This window comes from Cydia strobilella, chromosome 26 (genome assembly GCF_947568885.1).
Source record: "Cydia strobilella chromosome 26, ilCydStro3.1, whole genome shotgun sequence".
Taxonomy (NCBI): Eukaryota; Metazoa; Arthropoda; class Insecta; order Lepidoptera; family Tortricidae; genus Cydia; species Cydia strobilella.
In genome coordinates, this window is record NC_086066.1 from 5,631,441 (window position 1) to 5,655,825 (window position 24,385).

The 24,385-nt window shown below is 36.8% G+C and overlaps 2 protein-coding genes across 5 annotated transcripts in view; one reads left to right on the plus strand and one right to left on the minus strand.

Annotated features, from left to right (window-relative positions):
- Positions 1 to 21,285, minus strand: part of LOC134753256 (oxysterol-binding protein-related protein 8) — a 63,645-nt gene extending 42,360 nt beyond the window's left edge. For 2 of the 3 annotated variants that reach the window (XM_063689084.1, XM_063689086.1), the window contains exons 1-2: positions 21,046 to 21,285; positions 681 to 1,333 (exon numbers count right to left, since the gene is read on the minus strand). In XM_063689084.1, coding sequence (XP_063545154.1) covers positions 681 to 800 — 120 coding nt within the window. In that variant the 5' untranslated portion in view covers positions 801 to 1,333; positions 21,046 to 21,285. The remainder of the gene's footprint in view (positions 1 to 680; positions 1,334 to 21,045) is intronic. The other variant, XM_063689083.1, reaches the window with a different exon arrangement.
- Positions 21,286 to 21,969: 684 nt separating this feature from the next.
- Positions 21,970 to 24,385, plus strand: part of LOC134753280 (zinc finger and BTB domain-containing protein 41-like) — a 47,621-nt gene continuing 45,205 nt past the window's right edge. For both annotated transcript variants that reach the window (XM_063689126.1, XM_063689125.1), the window contains exons 1-3: positions 21,970 to 22,152; positions 22,237 to 22,346; positions 23,715 to 24,201. In XM_063689126.1, the coding sequence (XP_063545196.1) occupies positions 22,057 to 22,152; positions 22,237 to 22,346; positions 23,715 to 24,201 (693 nt within the window). In that variant the 5' untranslated portion in view covers positions 21,970 to 22,056. The remainder of the gene's footprint in view (positions 22,153 to 22,236; positions 22,347 to 23,714; positions 24,202 to 24,385) is intronic.

Below are 24,385 nucleotides of genomic sequence, written 5' to 3' on the forward strand. Positions count from 1 at the left end.
AGTGGCGCTCTCTTGTGTCAGAGGTTAAGATCCTTTTTGGGTCACTGAGCCAGTGAACTTGTACAATGGGCTGTGCTCTGAAGAATTGTTTGACATGATGCCAACGGCCGCTTTCTATCACCGCACCGCTCGCCATCAGGGGGTTCATCCTCACACCCTAGCACCTAAATGGTCGCGTACTGTGCGTTTTAAGAGGAATTTCCTCCCGCGTACGCTTCGGCTGTGGAATGAGCTCCCTGCCGAGGTTTTCCCGAGGGGCTACAGTATGGGGTTCTTCAAAAAAGGAGTGTACAGGTTTTTAAAGGGTCGGCAACGCGCGTGTAATATCTCTGGTGTTGCAGGCGTCCATAGGCTACGGTAACTGCTTACCATCAGGCGGGTCGTATGCTTGATTGCCACCGACGTGGTATAAAAAAAAGTGAAGTGAGTGTGTGTGGTGTAGGATGAAGCTCCATAGTGCTTGCTCGCAGCGTATAGTTTTAAGAGTTAAATTGCACCAATGTATGGTGACCTCGTATTCTTCGTAAACGTTTCAGGGTGCAATTCCACCTGTCCAATTTCTAGGTCCAATGTGTATTCTTGTCTCACATTTTGCTTAATGAGAGAGTGTGACGCAATAACATTGTACCAAGATATTGGACGGTGGAATACCTTGATCATAGGAGTCATAAGACACTTACCTTGGCGATGTAATTCGGCGTAGACGTCTGGAATGGGGGGTATTCTGGCGGCCGCAACGCAGGCGAAGAGGGGGTGGTGGTGGAGGGGGAGGAAGGCTCGAGGGCTGGGGAGGAACTCATCGTAAGGTCAGCACATCACGGTTCGAAGTGCTGGTGATTAGGGACCGTGGTGATTAGGTTGTAGACTAGGAATTACGAGTGCTGGCGATTAGAGGTCGTGGTAATTAGGTAAGAGTAAAATCGTGGGGTGGTATTTTATTTTACGTAAATATTGTGTTAGGAGAAGTTGTGGTAATTAGATATAATTAATTACTGTAAAGATTTTTATTTTATTTTACGTAGACTCGGACTAGAATATAGCTTAAGTTTTTTTTATTATAATACAAACATGTAACACTGTTTTTAATACATGAAGGGATTATAAATTATAGCGTATGTATTTATATTTGTCAGTGGCACTTTCGGAAAATTCTATAAAATATAGAAAATATATTTATTTACTTAAAGTTACTATTGTAACTATCATAAGAAGTTTCTATATAAATATATCGTTTGCCTTTTATGTGGAATGTTATGATGGCGTGTTAATTACATTATAATGGAATGGTAGGGAAGATTATGATCACAGGGTGTTAGGGAAACGGTTCATTGTCCTGTAACAAAGAAAAATATTTTTAAAAACCGGCCAAGTGCGAGTCGGACTCGCGCACGAAGGGTTCCGTACCGTTACGGAAAAAAAAACAGCAAAAAAATCACGTTTGTTGTATGGCCCCATTTAAATATTTATATTATTCTGTTTTTAGTATTTGTTGTTATAGCGGCAACAGAAATACATCATCTGTGAAAATTTCAACTGTCTAGCTATCACGGTTCATGAGATACAGCCTGGTGACAGACGGACAGACGGACAGCGGAGTCTTAGTAATAGGGTCCCGTTTTTACCCTTTGGGTACGGAACCCTAAAAACTATATCACTTGCGTTACAATTAAGTGTAACATTAACGAATCACTTTCTGTAGAATGTCCATAAAATGTGACTGGTTACTGTGGCTATTCGGTGTATTATTCCGTGTGTTCGATATATATAAAATTATTGGATTTCACCTTATTTATTATTCAAATGTTAGAGGGAAAACTACATAAGTATTGGAAAACGATTAGCAATTATACTATTCAAATGGGAAACCCGGCTCGTGCCAATGAGTTTTTCCGAACTTACGTAGATAAATAAATAAACAATTAATAAACAAATATTAGGACATTCTTACACAGATTGACTAAGTCCCACGGTAAGCCCAAGTAGGCTTGTGTTATGGTTACTGGTTACTCGGACAACGACATATTATAATATATAAATACATAGAAAACACCCATGACTCGGGACCAAATATTTGTGCTCATCACACAAAAAAATGCCCTTACCGAGATTCGAATCCAGGACCATCGGCTTCACAGGCAGGATCACTACCCACTAGGCCAGACCGGTCGTCGTTATGTAACTTATGTACGAAATATAATGAGATATGTATATGAAGATAGTGAAGATACACAGCGGCACATTGTACAGTCAAGGGCATAAATATATATACATTCCGAAAGTTTCAAAAATATGTGTACGCTTAGACAATAAAGTCGTGTTCACATATTTTTGAGCCATTTGTCTGGATCGATATTTTTGCCTTACGCCATACCGTGCGCCGCAGTAGACCTTCACTTTACATATTTATCCACTTTACTTGTGGCACTCGTCCCACCGTCGAAGAGAAAACAACACTCTTACATACAATAATATACCCAACATCATTGAGGATTGTTTTGATGTTTTTGATACACGTATTAACACGAGTGCCAAGAACCCGCTCGGCGGGTTCTCCGTTCGTAGTCGCTATCCAAAGCGGGAAAAGCTAGGACCGGCTACGAGCGTGGCGCTACGAAAACGTTGGCAGCGCTCCCATATCTGATGGCGACTGTGTACACATAAAATGTAAACAGTGAGTCATTTAATAAATGTTTTATCACCGGAAACACGATATCGCCATATTTCTTTATCGTACAGACGCCATCAGATATATCGGAGCGGCCAAGGCACCCACACATCTCAACATTCACAACGCGCCTCTATTCAGGGGCGTTTCTAGAGGATATGGACTGACAAAATTTCCCCTTTTGCTGCCTTTTGCCTATTTTGGCGCCCCCCTTGGATGGCGCCCGGGGCACTTGCCTCCCCCCCCCCCCGCCCCCCTCTAGTTACGCCACTGCCTCCATTATGAAAGCGTTAGAGCATAGAGTAACTTATACTAGAGCGGTACTGTCATAGTAAATTTTGTAACCACAGTAAATTCACTGCCATCTGTCGACACACTTTAAAACTAAAAATTAAGATTTATAAAAATACGATAAAATGTATTTAAATATGGATAAATGTTTTTTTTTATTTGCATTAAATATTTTTATGATTTTGACCCATGTTCTTTCACTGATATGCGTTAAAATTTTTAAATAACAAACGAAACCATCAACGCCATCTATACGACAGTAGGCCAAAGCTAGTAGCGCCCTCTGAACGAGAATCAAATTTTCTTGATTTTCGAGGCACGTTTTTTCCTTAGACTGTATCCATCTATTACGGAGTTATATCTACCTTTGGTTAGAGTGCGTGTTCAGATATTATTGAGCGCCTCGGCCGCTCCGATATATCTGATGGCGACTGCACAATTGTGCGAAAGATGAAGTGACACATATTTATTTAATATAGTAAAACCTGTGATATATCTAAAAGGGTGTAAACGAATTTATAAAGGCAAACGGAAGTTTTATTTGAAGATACAACGAATTCAAAATAAATAATTAAAATCTACCTTCAATCACCCCCCGTCCCCCGGGCCCTGGGCTGGATCTATAATAAATAAGTTTTAATGTTTTATCGATATTTGACAACCCTAATTTTCAATGTATAGCAACATTGATAACGAGGTTTGATTATCATTTATCACGTAATGTTTTTCCATTACGAGAAAAAAAGTGCAAAATTTGCCAGTGAAATTAGAACCTACAAGGTAGAAAATAGAGATGATTTTGTTTTGTCGTAACATTGAACGAAACAAATGGAACTGTTCCAAGTGAACATGATTTAATAGTACATTGTGCAACACGGGGCGTAAGTTAAATATTGCAAACAAGAGTATAGTTAAATCGCGATGGCTTGCCGGAGCGATTTATAGACTCGAGTTTGCAATATTATTACGCCCCGAGTTACACATAATAGTCATACTTGTTATGAACAAAATGCTGCACTTCATGATAAAAGCAAGCCGCTCTGCACAGTGATAGCAGGGACCAAACTGAGCAATTTTACCCGCAGCAGCGGCAGTTTCACCCCTTAGGAACAGAGATGGCGCCACTTCTTTAAAAAATATTTCAAAAAATTCTACAAGCTAAACCAATGAACCGATTTAAATGTTTAATATCTCAAATGAAAGCGCATTATATAAATTACTTTTAAAAAAATACACAGAAAATATATACTCAATACTTTTGATAAAAACAGGAATTTTAAGTTTGTTTTTTTACTCGAGTGATAATTTTTACTTGATTTCTCAAAAAAATTGTATGGAATATGAATATTTTAATGCATGTATATATTACTGAATAAATAACAAGTATTATGAAAAAAAACCCGACACCGATATCTCTCATACTTCTCGAAATATGAAAGTTTGAATGTGAGTGTAAATTTCTTCAAGATATATTCCAAATAATTCTACAAGCTAACCTATTCGACCGATTTTAATGTTTAATATCTCAAATAAAAGCTCATTATATATACTACTTATAAAAAAATATTCAAACAACATATACTGAATACTTTTAACAAAAAACGGCATCTTAAGTTTTTTTTCTTACTCGATTGATAGTTTTTACTTGATTTAATAAAAAAAAATATGGAACATGAATAGTTTAATAAATATATATATAGTACTGAGTATATAAAAGTATTACGAAAAAATCCGACACCGATACCTTTTATTCTTCGCGAAATATTTAAGTTCAATTATGCATGTTCTTACAAATAAATTCTTTAAAAGAAATCTTCAACCGCATTAAGTGCACTGATTTTAATATGAAATGTGTCATATGAAAGAAATCACCCAATTTATTTTAATAAATAAAAAAAATTAATAAATAAAAACTGAATAAAGTTTTTTCCTGGTGCTGAATTACAAAAAAATATAACAAATCTAAAATTAGGAATTATTTTTATTTAAAGTGACTACATTTGTAAACAAAAAACTTAAATGTCCTCTTCGGGTTCACCGGTAGATGTAGAACTAAAAAAAAAGTCGTTTTAAGAAGTACTCGTACCATTCCAATACTACAAAATCACCGATCATACATGAACTGGTTGCTGTATGTTACTGTTGGATAATTTTTGTGCCTGTACATTTAATGTTGAATTATTTTTGTGCCTAGTTGATTACCATTAAACCTATAATTTTGTGCCAGACCTATAATCAGTGGTCAGCATGCAAAATAACTCTGGATTGAAAATTACATTAACTTACTTTTGATTTGTACAGCCACCTTTGCATGATTTACACTGGGCTGTGCATGGTAAGCTGACGCGACGACACTCACAACGCATAGTTTCGCAGCCAGATTTGCAGCCACAATGGTCCAAGAGGCTTAATTACGACCAAATCGCTGTAACTGCCGACCATTCCGGAGTCCAACTCTCTTTTTCCTCAGTCCATCCCCAAGAAGATGGACATGGTATGGAAACTTCTGGTTTCATAGCGTTTCCCCATATATGGCCCGCTTGGTAAGCCGCTCGAAGTGCATGTTTATAGAGAGCAGCTGATGTAGGTGGCAGGCTTGTCACAAGCTTGTTTTTTGAAACAAACAAATATTTGTGAACTTCATTTACGTTTATGTGTTTCGTTTGGCCAAACAATAACACAAATCTAGGGTAACTTTATACTAAAATTAAAATATGTAGTTACACACCTGACAACTGACAAAATCAGAAACTTAAAAGTTGACATACTCCTATTTTCCCGTCTTTTTATAGTGGCCAGAGAAAGGCAGCTTGATCTGAATGAATTCTTCCAGTACGAAAACCAAATTTGTCCACCTTCGTTGTCAGTCAATGGAGGGCGTCGTTCAGGGAACAAATCTGATTTGGCCGAGAAATTAGAATCTGCCAACCCTGCCACCTACATCAGCTGCTCTCTATAAACATGCACTTCGAGCAGCTTACCAAGAGGGCCATATATGGGGAAACGCTCTGAAACCAGAAGTTTCCATACCATGTACATCTTTTCGGGGATGGACTGAGGAAAAAGAGAGTTGGACTCCGGAATGGTCGGCAGTTACAGCGATTTGGTCTCAATTAAGCCTCTTGGACCATTGTGGCTGCAAATCTGGCTGCGAAACTATGCATTGTGGGTGTCGTCGCGTCAGCTGGCCATGCACAGCCCAGTGTAAATCATGCAAATGTGGCTGTACAAATCAAAAGTAAGTTAATGTAATTTTCAATCCAGGGTTATTTTGCATGCTGACCACTAATTATAGGTCTGGCACAAAATTATAGGTTTAATGGTTATCAACTAGGCACAAAAATAATTCAACAGTAATCTACAGCAACCAGTTCATGTATGATCAGTGATTTTGTAGTATTGGAATGGTACGAGTACGACTATTCTTTTTCAGTTTTACATCTACCGGTGAACCATATAATTTGACATCACCTAATAATAATTAGTTGCCCGTTTATTTTTCGGCTTATATGTATAAAAACTACTAAATTGACCTACTTTTATATTATACACATAGATTTAAGATTAGATCCTAAGTATGCATGTAATATTGGTATGCCCCCACGGGGTCCATGTGGCACTACCAAGAATTTGTAATACCTATAAAACCATGGTTGCAATAAATAAATATGAAATATGAACCCGAAGAGGACATTTAAGTTTTTTGTTTACAAATGTAGTCACTTTAAATAAAAATAATTCCTAATTTTAGATGTTATATTTTTTTTGTAATTCACCACCAGGAAAAAACTTTATTCAGTTTTTATTTATAATTTTTTTATTTATTAAAATAAATTGGGTGATTTCTTTTCATATGACACATTTCATATTAAAATCAGTGCACTTACTGCGGTTGAAGATTTCTTTTAAAGGATTTATTTGTAAGAACGTGCATAATTGAACTTAAATATTTCGTGAAGAATGAAAGGTATCGGTGTCGGGTTTTTTTGTAATACTTTTTTATACTCAGTACTATATATAGGTATATATTTATTAAACTATTCATGTTCCATAATATTTTTTTTAAGAAATCAAGTAAAAACGATCAATCGAGTAAGAAAAAAAACTTAAGATGCCGTTTTTTGCCAAAAGGGTTCAGTATATGTTTTATGAGTATTTTTTTATAAGTAATGTATATAATGAGCTTTTATTTGAGATATTAAACATTGAAATCGGTCAAATAGTTAAGCTTGTAGAATTTTTTGAAATATATTTTGAAGAAATTTACACTCACATTCAAACTTTTATATTTCGTGAAGTATGAGATGTATCGGTGTCGGGTTTTTTTTATAATACTTATTATTTATTCAGTAATATATACATCCATTACGCTATTCATATTTCATACATTTTTTTTGAGAAACCAAGTAAAAACTATCAATCGAGTAAAAAAAAAAACTTAAGATGCCGTTTTTTGTCGAAAGTAATCAGTATATATTTTTTGAGTATTTTTTTGAAAGTAATGTATATAATGAGCTTTCATTTGAGATATTAAACATTTAAATCGGTTCATTGGTTTAGCTTGTAGAATTTTTTGAAATATTTTTTAAAGAAGTGGCGCCATCTCTGTTCCTAAGGGGTGAAACTTGCGCTGCTGCGGGTCAAATCACTCAGTTTGGTCCCTACTAGCACTGTGCAAAGCGGCTTGCTTTTATCATGAAGTGCAGCATCCGGGCAAAAAATGGCCATAACAAGTATGACTATAATGTTTTTCATCACACTTGCGATACAAAAATAAAGTATAAAGACAAAAAACTGTTAATTATAATACTAGAAACTTCATAACTCCCTAGGGAAAACGCTTTTTCTATAGTTCCCGCTAAGCCTAGGTGCAATTCCACATTTACTGAGCGAGTGTGATGAAAATATTTTAAATTTCATCGAACTTAAAATATAGTAGCGGTACCACGACACTTGACGTTTACGTTACGTTAGCACCATAGAGTAACTTATACTAGAGAGGTACTGTCATAGTAAATTTTGTAACCCCAGTAAATTCACTGCCATCTGTCGACACACTTTAAAACTAAAAATGAAGATTTATAAAAATACGATAGAATGTATTTAAATATAGATAAATGATTATTTTTATTTGCATTAATTATTTTTATGATTTTGATCCATGATCTTTCACTGATATGCGTTAATATGGTTAAATAACAAACGAAACCGTCAACGCCATCTATACGACTGTAGGCCAAAACTAGTAGCGCCCTCTGAACGAGAATCAAATTTTCTTGATTTTCGAGGCACGTTTTTTCCTTAGACTGTATCCATCTATTGAGGAGTTATATCTATCTTTGGTTAGCACTGATGTATTGGTGCGATAGAGGGAATGCGATCGATTTCACGCAGTCTCGTGCCAGCCGTGTATGCAGTGCGTATTAGCAGACAAATAAATGCCCTTACGCAGGATTCAATACGGGACTTTCTGCTTCCTAGAAAGAAAGGCCGAAAGAAAGGGACTTTCCGCTTTTTAAAATGATAATCTTTTTGAAACATTAACTTTCGCCATCAACTCGCAGCCAAGGACACTAAAGCCTTCATTCGCTAAAAGGTTTTGTAAGCCGTGACATTAAGACGTGATTTTTAAGTTATGGATTATTGTACGCTAATCGGCGAGGCCATTTTGTTTATAATACTAAAAACAATTGACACTTAAGGGGCCCACTGACTATCCACTGACTATCAGTTCGCCGGACGATATCGGCCTGTCAGTTAGAACAAAAATTTGACAGTTCCGAACAACTGACAGGCCGATATCGTCCGGCGGACTGATAGTCTGTGGGCCCCTTTATTTTTAATATTTATTTTGGTACGTCGTTAAATACTGAATTTACATATTTTAAAGAAAGAAAGATAAAAGAAAATACATTTATTTAACGCCACAAAAATAATCGAATTTAAACTGTTGTGAGACATACTAACATTAAAACATTTTACGGTTTAGACTCACTTGTTTTAGTCACTCGCGCGACATGTTTCGGAGAGTAGCCTAGGTCTCCTTTCTCAAGCACTAATAGTACGACGACCTATTAGTGCTTGAGACGAGAGACAAGTAACGACGACCGTGTATTGCGCTAGTGACTAAAACAAGTGAGTCTAAACCGTAAAATGATTTAATACCACAACAATATTACATAAGGAGAAGGAGAAATACAGACATAAAAAACATTATATTACGCTCCACAAACTTCTTCAATGATGTATAATAACTTGTAGTAGCTATCAGCGTGCCTTTGATCATAACAAATTGTCAAACGAAAGGCTCAGGAAAGAGATACATGGAAATTGCTCCACCGACAAGAGCTAGGCTCTTAAATTAATGGTGGTGGTGGTGGTTAATTTTTTTAAAAAGACGGCCACTTTTACTTAAATTGGTCATTAGAGAGATAAAAAATATCTTATCTTCCGTGGCATGTTAACCTCTTGGTCTTGTCCTGTCAACTATATTATGATATCGATATACTACTTCAACTGTAACTCTCCCAAATTGACAGATTCTAAACTTTATTGTGGCCTATATGCAGTCACTAATAATATATCTTTATATGTAAAAAAATTAGACTGTGATTAGAGTTGTGCCGTTCCCGGTAACATTCCCCATTTTGCATGGGTCTCGCTCGGTACAAAATGGGGAATGTTACCGAGAACGGCACAACTCTAACTGTGACAGATACTTTTGGTGCGTTTCATCCGCTATTTTTTATGATGACGTGTATGATTTCATACAGAAAGATTATAAAACTAGGCACAGTCGACGTCAAGGATATATTTACACTTTTCGTCTTATTACAAAAGACTAAAGTGCAAAAGTGTAAACATATATCTTTGACGTCGAGGGCTATAAAAATTCTCGATTGAACACAAGAAAAATATATTAAAAACGTCACTTCGTCTCGTACAGTCGCCATCAGATATATCAGGGCCGTGGAGGTGGCCGTGTTTGGTGGTGGATTGTACGCTTTACGGCACAACATAGTGATACAATGATTATGTGAGATCTGTACTTATGTACCTTACCTATGTTGAACAAATAAATGCTTTTGACTTTTTGACTTTTGGAGGTGCTCAAAAATATCTGAACACGCACTCTCACGCCTTGACAATAGCGGCGTGTTGAGATATTTGTGAGCACCTCGGCCGCTCCGATATATCTGATGGCGACTGTACAGTCGAGTTGACAAGCATGCCAACGTTCCAGAAATATATTTACGCGTCTCTAAGACACTGATAATAAGGTCGTCGAATATATTTTTGGAACACTATAACAGCGACACATTTTTTGGGACAGAAAACAAAATAGCGATAACAATTCAGACACATTAATCAGACTTGTTGAAAGCCGTATAGAAAATTGAAATCAATCTATTTTTAACTGGATCTTTGTTTTTTATATGTTTGTATGTTCTTGGAATTCACGACGATGGCTAGACCAATCCCTACTAATATTATAAATGGAAAGTAACTGTCTGTATGTATTTTTGTCTGTCTGTTATCTCTTCACGATTAAATTCATTTCGAAAAACGAATGTGACAGTTATCCCTTTTCATAAATTTGGGGGACGCAGCTTTAAATATTACCCAATACACAATTTCCCGCTATTAAAAAAAAATGGTCATTGGTAACTAAAAGTTTTGATTGGCTAAAATAACACAACTTTGTGAACAAATCAAATATGTATAATTTGTAAAGCTTTTGTGTAAATTAGTTAAACTACCCATGCGAAGCCGGGGCGGGTCGCTAGTAAAATTATATACGTATATAATATCTTACGCGGCATTACATTATTTCACGTTGTCAAGTTACGCGCATTACAGTAGAATCGCTCGCGGCACAATAAACGAACACATTATTGAGCTCTAATCATCCTTCTTTCCTCCTAAGAGCCAGCGTACAAATTATTGTACATATTCAACAATCTATTCGGAACTTTCATTGTGTAACTAAGGGATTCAAATCCAAAACAACTGCGTCAGGAGGCTATAGTAAATGTATTCTAGTTCGTTGTTTTAGACCAGGGATGTTGCGAATATTCGCATCCGCATCCGCAACCGCGGAACTTCCGCATTATCTTCAACATCCGCATCCGCATAAAATCGATGCGGAGCTTAATGCGGATGCGGATGTGGAACAGGTAGGTACAGGAACGTCTTAGCGGCGGCGTAAGTGCTAGGTAATTTCGTCATTAGCCAATAGGAATCTCGTTTCGTTTTTGTGATTCGTCGATCGAGCACTTTAACCTATGACAGACAGCGACAAGAAGTGAAAAGTTAGTTTTATTTGGACTTTAGTATAGTAATGCGATTGTGGGGCACCTATATTCTTGTTCAAATACTAAAAGTTTCGTTTTTTTTTTTAATAAAAATTACTAAAGTGTAATATTTTGACGTTTTTTATGTGCCTAATCTCGACATCCGCATCCGCGTCCGCGGATGTCAAAAACTCGGCATCCGCAACATCCAAATTCAAATTCAAATGTTTTATTCATGATAAACTTAAAACTAAAATCACATACAAAAGTATACTAAAGCTATAGAAACTTATAAAATAGGTAGGAGTTGAAGTTTACCACGAAATGGTCTCGCCTCAGCATAATGCTGAACCGAAGGTCAGCGCTGATCTTCCGGCGGGACCATTTTGGGTCACGAGCGCAGCCGTACGACACGGCCCAACCATAAGCTGAACGCAGCCTTTGCAGCAGCGACCAGCGCCATCTTGTCTACTGTCTATGGCAGTACTTGACAATGTCATTATTGACAACAACATGTGTATGAGTACACATCAAAGGCTCTCAATCGATCGCGTAGAAGAAGCAAGAAACCTAGGTATAGTGATTGATAGCCAGTTGAGGTTTGAGAAACACGTAGGTGAACTGGTGGGGTCATGTTTCTTTCGCTTAAAGGTCTTATACCAGATCCGCAACCTTTTGAGTGAGAACGTCCGCATGATTTTATGTGAATCGCTGATTCTTTCAAATTTGAATTATGGTGATATACTTTATGGACCACGCCTGCAACATAAAACTCGTCGCTTAATACAAAGAGTACAAAATGCGTGTTATAGATTTTGTTACTCTATACCCCCTAGAAGCCATATCACCCCGTATTTGAACAAATCGTCCATGCTGAATATGTCTTCTCGGCGACACCTACATCTTGCATGTCTCCTCTTTGGCGTCTTAAACAATAAATTTCCGGAATATCTCTTTTCCAAGATTAACATTTCAAAATTTCACAACCGTCATGACACTAGGTCAACTCGGCGTTGTCTCTTAGAAATGTACCCTCATAGAACGATTGCATTTACCGGTTGTTTCCGGTATCTCGCGACCAAATGCTGGAATGATATCCCTCCACCTGTAAGACGGCTCAAAAATAAGCAAACTTTTAAACACCAGTTTAAAAAGATACTGCTTGAAAAACAAAAAACAGGGATACCATACGGCTTTTTGGTTGCTGATTTCAGGATCTAATCGGTATTGCTATGAGATCTTGTACCGAACCTTTCGCGCTTTCTCACTCTTATTTTATGGCCACTACTATTTTTATTTCTATGTTTATGCTTATTTTCTGTTTTATTTATGTATTTTATTTCAGAACTTTCTAACACCACTCAACTACACACTTTTTACAGTACCGTATACTTATCACCGTCATATTTTCCTAACTGTAACGTGATCTGGGTTCCGGCAGAATATCAGTGCTCCGCTCAATAGAGTGGAGCGTATAGCTGAGTCGGAACCCTTTTGTTGTTGCTGCAATGCACACAGCGTGCAGCTAACCACTAAAAACTAATATTTCGTGAACAAGTTTGAGAACAAATCAAATTATTTTTTTTTAAATATTTTGATTTGTGTTTTTTAAAGTAGTCACACTACTATATATAAATTAAAAACTGTAATAGCATATATTAAAGAAAAAGTGACGAAGCCCTCCAGTGGTGAAGGCCGGATTCGAACCGGCGTCTTTAGCTATCGCGGCTAACGCCATGAACCCCTAGGCCACCTCGCCACCGAGTGGCCACCGAGTGGCGAGGTGGCCTAGGGGTTCATGGCGTTAGCCGCGATAGCTAAAGACGCCGGTTCGAATCCGGCCTTCACCACTGGAGGGCTTCGTCACTTTTTCTTTAATATATGCTATTACAGTTTTTAATATTTCGTGTTTAAGTAAAAAATTTTTTGTTAATTTAATTTAGTAGTTAAGTTTTGTTCTGACTGCAATGTACCTACTTATACTTTACACTAAAATTGTGTGTTTTGCAGCATCCAAATAAACGTTTTATCTATCTTATCTATCTATGAGAATAAGAAATGGCTATGCCGTACAACGCGATAAAATATATTTTTGCCTTTCATACGTTTAAATGTACAATTAACAAAAGAGATAAAACAAGTACAACAGAACAAAAGTGGTGATATTTACTTTGTCGAGGTGAACGTTTCAGCAGTTGACCATGGAGTGATATAGTTGGGAGTCCATCCCTATTTCAGACAGATTTATTCGCATGGCTGGCCACCTGATTGACTGGGCTAGCTCGCGTGCAAGCTAAGCCGACTTCATCAGAACCTTTCATGTTCAGCGGCTCACGAATTCTTTACTTTTTTAATGGAGTGGGATTGTTCAGTTTTAAAAGAAATAAAGTAGGCACGGATTTGATATCTTAAAAGATTTGCGATGAATTTAATGTACAAAATATCATTTGATATTTACCAGTTGCTTATCGCTGAAGGAAAACATCAACAAGGAAAACCGGCCTAATCCCATAAGGCCTAGTTTCCCCTCTGGGTTGGAAGGTCAGATGGCAGTCGCTTTCGTGAAATCTAGTGCCTACGTCAATTCTTGGGATTAGTTGACAAGCGCGCCCATAGGAAAATGCCGGGATAACGCGAGGAAGAAGAAAAGAATTGTGATGATGAGATAATGGTTTATTATCCCTAAATTACCTACATTAAAAGATCAAAAAGTAGACTTAGCTTTAAAACTCCCCGCTTGAACACACGGCGTAGCGATAAATTATTTTGTATTCCCTTTACTAAAAAGAAATACAAATCAAACTCCTTTCTGATAAGAGCTTGCAGATTTAATAATGATATTTTCTCAAAAATTGATATATTTAATGACTCCTTGTCTAAATTTAAACGTCAAGTACTTTTGGTTTTAAATAAACAAACGAATTAAATACACTGTAACTTTACACTTAATTGCAAATTTAATGTATAAAAATAGTTTTATCTTTATTAATTTAGCCCCTGTCCTAATTCGACCCTCGTTGTTAATCTTTAAGTTTAGTTATCCCGTATTTTGTTTTTCTTTAACGAGCTATTAAGTGGCGGCAACTGTCCTGGTTTATGAATTATGTATAAGACACTAGTTATAAGAAACATGTACCGTTTGTGCCCAAATAAACATTAAAACATCCCTGCTAATTAGAGTTCCGTACCCAAAGGGTAAAAACGGGATCCTATTACTAAGACTCCTCTGTCCGTCTGTCTGTCTGTCTGTCACCACTGTCACAAGGCTGTATCTCATGAACCGTGATAGCTAGACAGTTGAAATTTTCACAGATGATGTATTTCTGTAGCCGCTATAACAACAATTACTAAAAACAGAATATAATAAATATTTAGTGGGGCTCCCATACAACAAACGTGATTTAATTGCCGTTTTTAGCGTAATGGTACGGAACTCTTCGTGCGCGAGCCCGACTCGCACTTAGCTGGTTTTTATCAATCATCATCATCATACTAAAGAGCAGTGTCAAGGGCAGAAACTAGTAAGGATATAAAGGAAAACACGAAATTTTACGGTAAGTATTCAATATTATAACTAGCACATATAAATGCTTTTGACAAATTCAATACCTATTCTAATTAGAATATTTATCTCATTGGCTGAGTGACCGAGAAACGTGGTTTTATCGCCATCAGATATATCGGAGTGGTCGAGGTGCTCAAATATATCTGAACACGCACTCTAACGCCTTGACAATAGAGGCGTGTTCAGATATTTGTGAGCACCTTAGCCGCTCCGATATATCTGACGGCGACTGTACATTATATTTCTAGCGTCCGAATGAATTACAGTATGACCCGCTTTAGAGATACGCGGGGTGAAAAGTTCGAGAAATCCTGTGCTAGACGTATCAATAATATAAAAAGCGGTCAAGTGAGAGTCAGACTCGCGCACCGAGGGTTCCGTACTTTTTAGTATTTGTTGTTATAGCGGCAACAGAAATGCATCATTTGTGAAAATTTCAACTGTCTAGCTATCACGGTTCATTACAGCTTGGTGACAGACAGACGGACAAACGGACAGCGGAGTCTTAGTAATGGGGTCCCGTTTTTACCCTTTGGGTACGGAACCCTAACTAGTTACAGATGAATGTAGCACCCAAGCCAAGTCTGACGTGATAAATAAATATTATCGAAATTTATTACAATTATGTGCGTTTTTCACAAACTTGACTTTGTACGAGATGTGATGTCAGTTATCAAAGGTCATTTTAAAACCAGATATACCTGATTTTGCTGATTTATAGGATCATGTTTGTTGCCTATTGGTGTAGTGTTTTATTATTACATATGTATAATAAAAGGTTTTCCTTTATTTATTTTTCCTCTTAAGTTAGGGTTTTTTATAATATGGATATAAAAGTAAAATATAAAAGCACTTACAAAACAATACAAAAATTAAATAAACACATTATAAAAAACCTAACCTAGGGTACCGCCGGCAGCGGGGCAGGGCCCAAGCTGCCGGTGGTCAGGGCCGCAGAGAGAGGAACCGGCGGACTATCCGCGCCGTGTCCAAGATCACCGCCTTCTGCATCTGACCCTTGATGCAACCGTGTAGCGAGAGTCTCTCAAGTTGGTCGAGACTCTTCGCTATGAGACCGTTCGCTGACACGACTATAGGAACAATGATCGTCGAGTCAACATCCCACATGGCGGTTATCTCGTGAGCCAAGTCTAGGTACTTGCTGAACTTGAAAGGTTAGAGAATAGGTATCATAATTTTTAAGGTATTGTCCAGAGTTTGTCAGGACATTCCATCTTTTCATATGACAACCCTATGTTGAGTACGCCTAAAAAAATGTATAGGGAGCGTGCATGAACTGTAGGTGGTACAAAGCAAGTGCTGCCCACTTGCTTTGACGTGAAGTGTCAATGTACAGGTACAATTCCGGCCACAAGATGGCAGACCCTCCAACCCAACGCGCACGGCCCCTATATCAGGGGTGCGAAACTCCTCCTTTCGGGTATTCTCGGCTCCGTTCGACTCAGCTTTGCTCCGAGCAATTATTAGGGTTGACACAACTTGACGTCCCTTTGCGTGCACGACCACAGATAAGACAGTGACTTGAATTTTGACAACCCTAAATAGCCGAAAGGGATAGTGCCCTATATTAGAAAGGGACAGCATGATTCGTCCCTGAATCACTGTCAAACTTCGGTTTTGTAGGAAGTTTCCTTTCTGTACGATAGTACTATTATTTATTCTGTGCCTATAAGCAATTGAAGGCCTGATAATCCGTCTAAAATATGTAATGTAGATAAACTTTTTAGTAGTCATCTGTAAGCAAAGATGGATATGCTAAAATCAGATACATCTAATATTAAGCACACGTTAGATCTTACGTCTACGGAACAAGGTCTAAATTCGCTTATATAATTATGAGCGCGCTAATGTCGAGTCAAGGCTGAGTGTAAACAGTAAACAATTTTTGATGTTCACTGCTGTTATAACGGATTAGGTAAACAAGCTTATCGTTAACTTGTCTAATATACATGTTAAATTGTCTAGGATGAGAATAATGTAGCAGAATTTCTGACATTTTTAAATTCGTTGAACTCAAACTCAAACTCAAAAATTATTATACACAACAGTTATATTTAAATACAAAACTTTTTGTTAATTAAGGGTTGGATTATTTATTAATTTTATTTAAATTATTTATTTCAAGTAGGCTTAAAAATAAGCACTTTTGACAAGTCATACATAATCAAGAAAAAATAAAATATAACAAACATTCATTGAATTAAATTTTAAACAAGAAATAAATACCTATAAATACATTTGGTAACAATTAATTAATAATGTTGAGTCTAACGAACTTAGCCGCCATATATAATCATCAAAACGACTTGGTGAAATGGCATTTAACTTGGCATGGACATTCAAGTCACATATATCTATGTCTGGTATAGTCGCCGTCAGATATATCGGGGCGGCCAAGGCCCTCACAAATATCTGTACACGCCTCTATTGTCAAGGCGCTAGAGTGCGTGTTCAGATATTTTTGAGCACCTCGGCCGCTCCGATATATCTGATGGCGACTGTACTAGTTTTTGTTGCTAGAAATTATACAAAGAAAATATAGCGAGTAAACTTTTCACATACAAAACATACTGTAAACGATCGATATGGCTTAGTGGGTAGTGCGTGACCCTGCCTATGACGCTGATGGTCCCGGGTTCGAATCCCGGTAAGGGCATTTATTTGTGTGATGAACACAGATATTTGTTCCTGAGTCATGGGTGTTTTTATGTACATAAGTATGTATTTATCTAATGTATATCGTCGCCTAGCACCCATAGTACAAGCTTTGCTTAGTTTGGGGCTAGGTCAATCTGTGTAAGGTAGTCGCCAAATATTTATTTATTTTCTTTGTAAGTAGATATGCCAATCTTTAGCAATCTTAAGTCTTACCGTGCTATGAAAACTCCGAAGCCTGGTCATAATAAGCATTCTAAACAATCAATTTGAACAAGTAATAAGTAAAATAGGTTTTAAAATCAATTTTTTTAACATGCAGATACGTCTGCGAGCGATACTCCAAATTTTTTCCTTTAATATAAAATTTAAAATAGGTTTTGTTTATTAAACCGAACAATAAAATAACTATCTTATCAGAAACATGCAAAAACAATAAATGTCTGTGGACATTAAATTGCTCACTGATTACTGTTTTATCACATTTCATATTATTATTGATAAGATTCTTTATTATGGGATCTTGGCTTATCAGGGCGTCCGTAGCTGGTGCGGATGCACGGTGCGGGCATACGCACGCCGGTGCCTTTGTAGGTAAAATTCGTCGCACACGTGCGCGCCAGTTAGGCTAGGTTTACACGGCGTTAATTTTTCCCGTATACCGTATACGGTATTTTATCGAATACCGTAGTGACAGCAAAATTTGTATGGCAACTTTCAAAATCGTTCACACTCCTACACTGCTTTCCATAGACGCCGTGTGAACTATTTTAAAAGTTGCCATACAAATTTTGCTGTCACTACGGTCAGACGTGTCTCACTCCGCGATTTCGTCGCGTCGCTACAAGTACGGACTTGCCGTCGCCTCAATTTTGAGGTTTTGCCATAGTAATTGTCGCCCACCGCTATGGAACGGACGCCTGCACGCGCTTGCGCCGCCTTCGCGTAGTAATCGCGTTTTGTGAGGGAGTGAGTCTTCTGTACCTAGTACTATTATATATTCTGTGCTACGGTATTCGATAAAATCCCGTACCTATACAGTATATGGGAAAAATTAACGTCGTGTGAACCTAGCCTTATTAAAAAAAACGTGTAAAAAATTTATAAAATGTAGCACCTTTATATTTAATTAAGGAAACTGTAGGTCTAACTTTAAAATGCAATGTATAATTACCACGCCACTTTGTAAATGACCGTTTGTTTCTTGTTTCATAATTTAAAAAAAAATTAGGGCCGATACAGACTGACTGCAACCGGACTTCAATTTGCAAGTGCATTTCCCATTAGGTAACTTGCGGCGAGCGGAGAGACGGTAATTTCTCCGAACGGTCTGGTTTCAGCAGGTAACGGCATAAAAATAAAAATAAAAACGTCCAGTTTCGGTCAGAAAACTGCCGAACCTGCGCGCGGCCGGTATTTTCGGTAGTGTCCAGCCGAAGTTTCGGTGTCGGCAAAAAAATCCGGTTTCGATCACACACACATTTGTTAATTGTTTTGATGTAGTGGTGTAGGTAATACTGCACTACTGCATTATTACTACATATCTCATTACGGGGGTGACATCCTCACGAAACCCCATCCTTAAAAAAAACCTTTGTTACTATAGAAATAAGGATGTATTCCGATATATTTGGCCGATTTCGCCGTTACTATGTATTTGATCCTGACAATACCTACCTTCTAAGGCAGTCCTACACTTCCACCGCAACTAGCTAGATGTGGTGCCAGTGTGATAAACACCTAACATATATGTCTCGGTGATCAATCAAATTTAAAGCCAAGAGATAAACTGTAAGATTTAGCAGAAACCGCTTATCTTAGTTGAGATGAGAGTGGCATATTGTTTCTATCTTAGGCTACAGATAAAGATAAAATTACTATTCAAGGATATTTTTACAAGCTTGTATTTATCTTGCTGTATTATAACTGACAAGAGATTTAACAGTCCTATGTAGCTTTGGTGATATTGCAAAGTTGATCTGATGATGAAGATTGACATAGAAACTAGAAAAAATGGACTCATTGGAATTGTCTTGATAATATAGCAGTAGATAACTGCCTCATGAAAAAATTACTGCAATTTAGTCTGTACAAAATGTAACTTTTACCTGATCAAGTTGTTAATTTTAATGTGTTAATTAAATACTTTAATGTATTTAATAATGCCCGTGTAAACAAAAAAGTAAAAAAATCAACATGGTTTTTGAAAAATCTATTTTTCTTCGCTAGGGAATCTAAAACGTCAGTGTTCTAAAAGTTGATTCACTTTTTGTTTTACCCGACTTGGGCTCTATTGCATCACACGAGACAGTTTTGCTATGCTGGAGTTCTCCTAAGTTTTCGCTCCAGCGCAGATCGGTTGAGCGGTCTCAACCTGATCTTAGGGTGAAAAGGGAATCGAGCTAATGGGAGTAAGTTGGTTCACCCATCATCATCTTCCTCGCGTTATCCCGGCATTTTGCCACGGCTCATGGGAGCCTCGGGTCCGCTTGACAACTAATCCTAAGAATTGGCGTAGGCACTAGTTTTTACGAAAGCGATTGCCATCTGACCTTCCAACCCAGAGGGGAAAACTACGCCTTGTTAGGATTAGTCCGGTTTCCTCACGATGTTTTCCTTCACTGAAAAGCGACTGGTATAAATATCAAATGATATTCCGTACATAAGTTAAGAAAAACTCATTCGTACGAGCCGGGGGTTTGAACCCGCGACCTCCGGATTGAAAGTTGCACGCTCTTACCGCTAGGCCACCAGCGCTAAGTTGGTTCACCCATATATGTACAAAATGCGAGAGTTTAGAGTCTTGTATTATATTGCTTTATTTTGGAATAAGATGCCTTAACGCTTGAGATGTGTGGGTGAGGTCTCTTCAGAATCTTCTAAAGCGGGCTTAACTGTATTTTCAGATTTTAATTAGTCTTCCACCTTCATTGTACCCATTTGTGTCTGTGCAGGTTTTCCCTAAGGTGTATTTCAGGTTATTTCGAAAGGAAAAAACACTAAAAAAAACTTCAGATAATTTGGTAAAGAGTATCCATCTAGTTAATTGACTTCTTTAATAAGACATGGCTGGAAACTGCAAACGACAGGGTCGAGTGGAGGAAACGAGAGGCCTTTGCCCAGCAGTGGGACACAAATATAGGCCAATAAAATAAAATAAAAATTGGATTCATCATCAAAGTGATTTTTTTAAAGATACTATAAAAACAAACATTACATACTGTTTACAATCCAGACTTGATAAAAACCTCATAAATATTTATAAAACAATCTCATGTAATATTAAAAGCAGTCTGGCAAGATGTTTGTATAATATGATAAACTCAAAACTTAAAACAAAACATGTTATCATGCCTCACTGTATAAATAACAATAGCTGCAGGTGTGTAAAAGATAAAAGAAACATGTTTACCGGCTGTTATCCAATAAAATTCTTATTATGTTACAATATACGTAATAACATATTGACATAACACGCAGCTGTGACCTAACAGCCATACCAGTGTCTAATTGGATTTAAAGTTATATCAAGTTACAGAAAAAAAATTACTCACCGTCGATGTATGGGTCGCCTTGGACTATGTTCATCAAAATAATCGTTTTTAAATCACATTATTCGTCGGCAACGTATCCCGGCATTGGAAAACTGAATAAAGCAATGCACCAAAGGTCACTCGATAAAAATAAAAGGACTGATAAATCACGAATTATTACAGGGGAATAATTACGCGGTAGATGTATAAGACGACACTAACATCTAATTATTAGTCCTTCAAACCAAATTAAACAGTTCTACCGACCGTTTAACACACAAGTTCGAGTTGACTTCAAGATGTTCAGTTCCTCGACGTATTACACAAACGCTGTCAAAATACAGTCTGCAACGGCACGCACATTTAACTGTCTCAAGTCTAAACAGCGCCCCTGATTATTTTACGACGTCGTAACTAATTATTTAATCGAGATTTATGCTTCAAGGCACAAAAATGTATCTTCTCCCCGACTGACGTGCTAATTCCACAGACATTTTTATTAGGCTCTAGAGTTTGACATAAACAAAATAATGTTTTTTTTTCTTGACGTCACTAGCATGATCATAATTTTAACAGCAAATTTCAAAGCCAAGGTTTTCAGGTTTCAAATTTTATTTACTTCGTATAGTTCTTGTATATCCATCCTGTCGTCGGGCTATATTGCAAAATAGTGACGCTGCGCAGCATTTGACCAAATACAAATACAATCGCTGATTAGCGAACTAGACTCCACACTCGCGTTCACGGCTTCGCGCCGCGTTTCCCGCACGTGTGGAGGGCCCTCAATGCCCAAGTGTGCAGAAAAAAGTGGAGAACAGCGAGTATTGTAGGAGAACAAACGAAAGTACTAAATGAATGCAGAGCGATTTTTAATATGTCTCAAACAACGTCCGCTGACAGCTGTCAATGTCAAGCTGTCATATGCATGCAGCCTGTTGTAGTGTTTTTGTGTTGTTCCTTGTGTTTTGTTTAATTTTAATTGCGAAATTGAAATAAAATTTTAACGCTGACGATTTTGAATCTCATCAGAAAATGTCGTGCTTTCTCTGCTTCATATGTCACAACACAGTTCACAGTGATACAAATGTTGAAACACGGGAAAAATACAAAGAATTGGTTGGAACGAAAGTACGTTGATATACATTGATTTTTATTAATTTAACTTCTACTCTGTTTACTTTGCTGTTAAAATGATATTGTTTGTGATTCCAGTTATGTTTAGACTCTCATCTGTGCCATGTATGCTGTCATTTGCTAAGAAAGCTATGGTTATTTAAGTCAATATGTTTGAGAAGGAGTATGGAGTATCCTGTGTTGTTTAGGTAAGCTCAAAGAGTAAATTATATTAGGTAGGTAAGCTTTTCAACAGAAAAGAATCATATGATTTTACCACTAAGTAGTTATAAAGAGAGAGATAGTTTATTATTATTCAAGTAGGCATATTACAATGCGCATAGAGTAACTTATACTAGAGCGGTACTGTCATAGTAAATTTTGTAACCCCAGTAAATTCACTGCCATCTGTCGACACACTTTAAAACTAAAAATAAATATTTATAAAATACGATAAAATGTATTTAAATATGGATAAATGATTTTTTTATTTGCATTAATTATTTTTATATGATTTTGACCCATGTTCTTTCACTGGTATGCGTTAAAATTATAAATAACAAACGAAACAGTCAACGCCCTCTATACGAGTGTAGGCCAAAACTAGTGGCGCCATGTGATCGAGAATCAAATTTTCGTGATTTTCGAGGCACGTTTTTTTCTTAGACTGTATCCATCTATTACGGAGTTATATCTATCTTTGCAATGCGCTTATGAACGACAAATAAGGCTACGCCTTAAGATGTTTTGTTTAATTTAATAGGCGGGTCCACACAGAACAAGCAGCCTTCGAGGCGGCTAGCTCTGTGGGTCCTAGGGTTGCCACCCATACTATAATATATAGTATCATACAATATTTTAGTCAATTGTACTATATATTATACAAAAATAATGTAGTACGAAAAATACTATATTTTCATAACTCAAGAAAGGGTTATACAAATGTCACCGATATCACATCGTATGCGAATTGGATTTTTAATTCACCTCAAATCGGCATCTTTTTTTTTTCCCCAGTAAATACTATATTTTTTCAATATTTTGACAAAAATACTATGTGTGTAAAGAAAAAAGGTGGCAACCGTCACCTGGCCTAATGACGATATTGAAATAAAAAAACAGAATGAGAAAGAATACTGATGACAGAGTGCAATAATGTACAGTTCAGACATTTTTTCAAGAAAATAATTATGAGGACATCAGGACAAGTAGTCTTGGAAATAAAAGTAGGTTTGGGTAGGTCCAATATGTAGGTTTTGGCTGTCTCTGCATCAAGATGCGAACCGGAAGTAGTTTCATATTTCATATTTTGTAATTTTAAAATTTTAATTTAATTATTGTTTTAACAGTTATTTTACTTTTTAAACTTTTGTGTCATTTTTATATTTTATAGGTAATTCTTTGTGTATCACTTTGTTTTATATGGGTGCTTGCCTGAAATAAATCAATTTATTTTATTTTAAAAGTAATTTGTTACTAAGCTTAAATAAAAAATATTAATTGACACACACCTGCAAATATTAAATTCTAATTATAATATCACTTGGAAATCATTAAAATCTTAAAAACTTTTTCAGTGACAGAGGCACAGTCTATCTACAAACTAGCCAGATAGAAACTGTCATCCTATGCCCAGACATAGAAGAATGTCAACAACATACAAACACATCATACCACTTCACATTTGAAAACGATAACACCAACCAATATGTATCTTTAGAAGATAGAACAGATAAAACAGACATAGCGGAAGAAAAAGATGAAAATATTGAGTCAGATGATGATGTTACAGAATTTAATGTTTACGAACAAGATATAGAAACGCAAAATGATATAAAGATGGAAAACATAAATGAAGCTACAGAAGAAATGAAACCTAAGGAAGAATTGAATAAGAATAGTGATTTTTACAAAATTATTTTAAGCGCTGAAGAGCAGAAGGCGGAGTTAGAAGCGAAGAGACGAGAAGACAAGTATATGGAGGCAGAGTTTAAATGCTTTAATTGTGCTTTGGGGTTTTTGTTTATAGATACCTATCAAGCTCATATGATGAGACATGAAGAGGTGAGTTAGTTAGTATACGTTTTTTTTTTGTGCATAATAGGTTCTGTCGTCTCGTGGGATAAACTTCACATTTACGCCTTGCTCTACTAAATCAAAACAATACAAAACACAAATAAAAAATATTTTTTACTTTGTTTCCATGGTCCTATGCACTGCAAAGACAAAAATGTGTCTACCGAACACA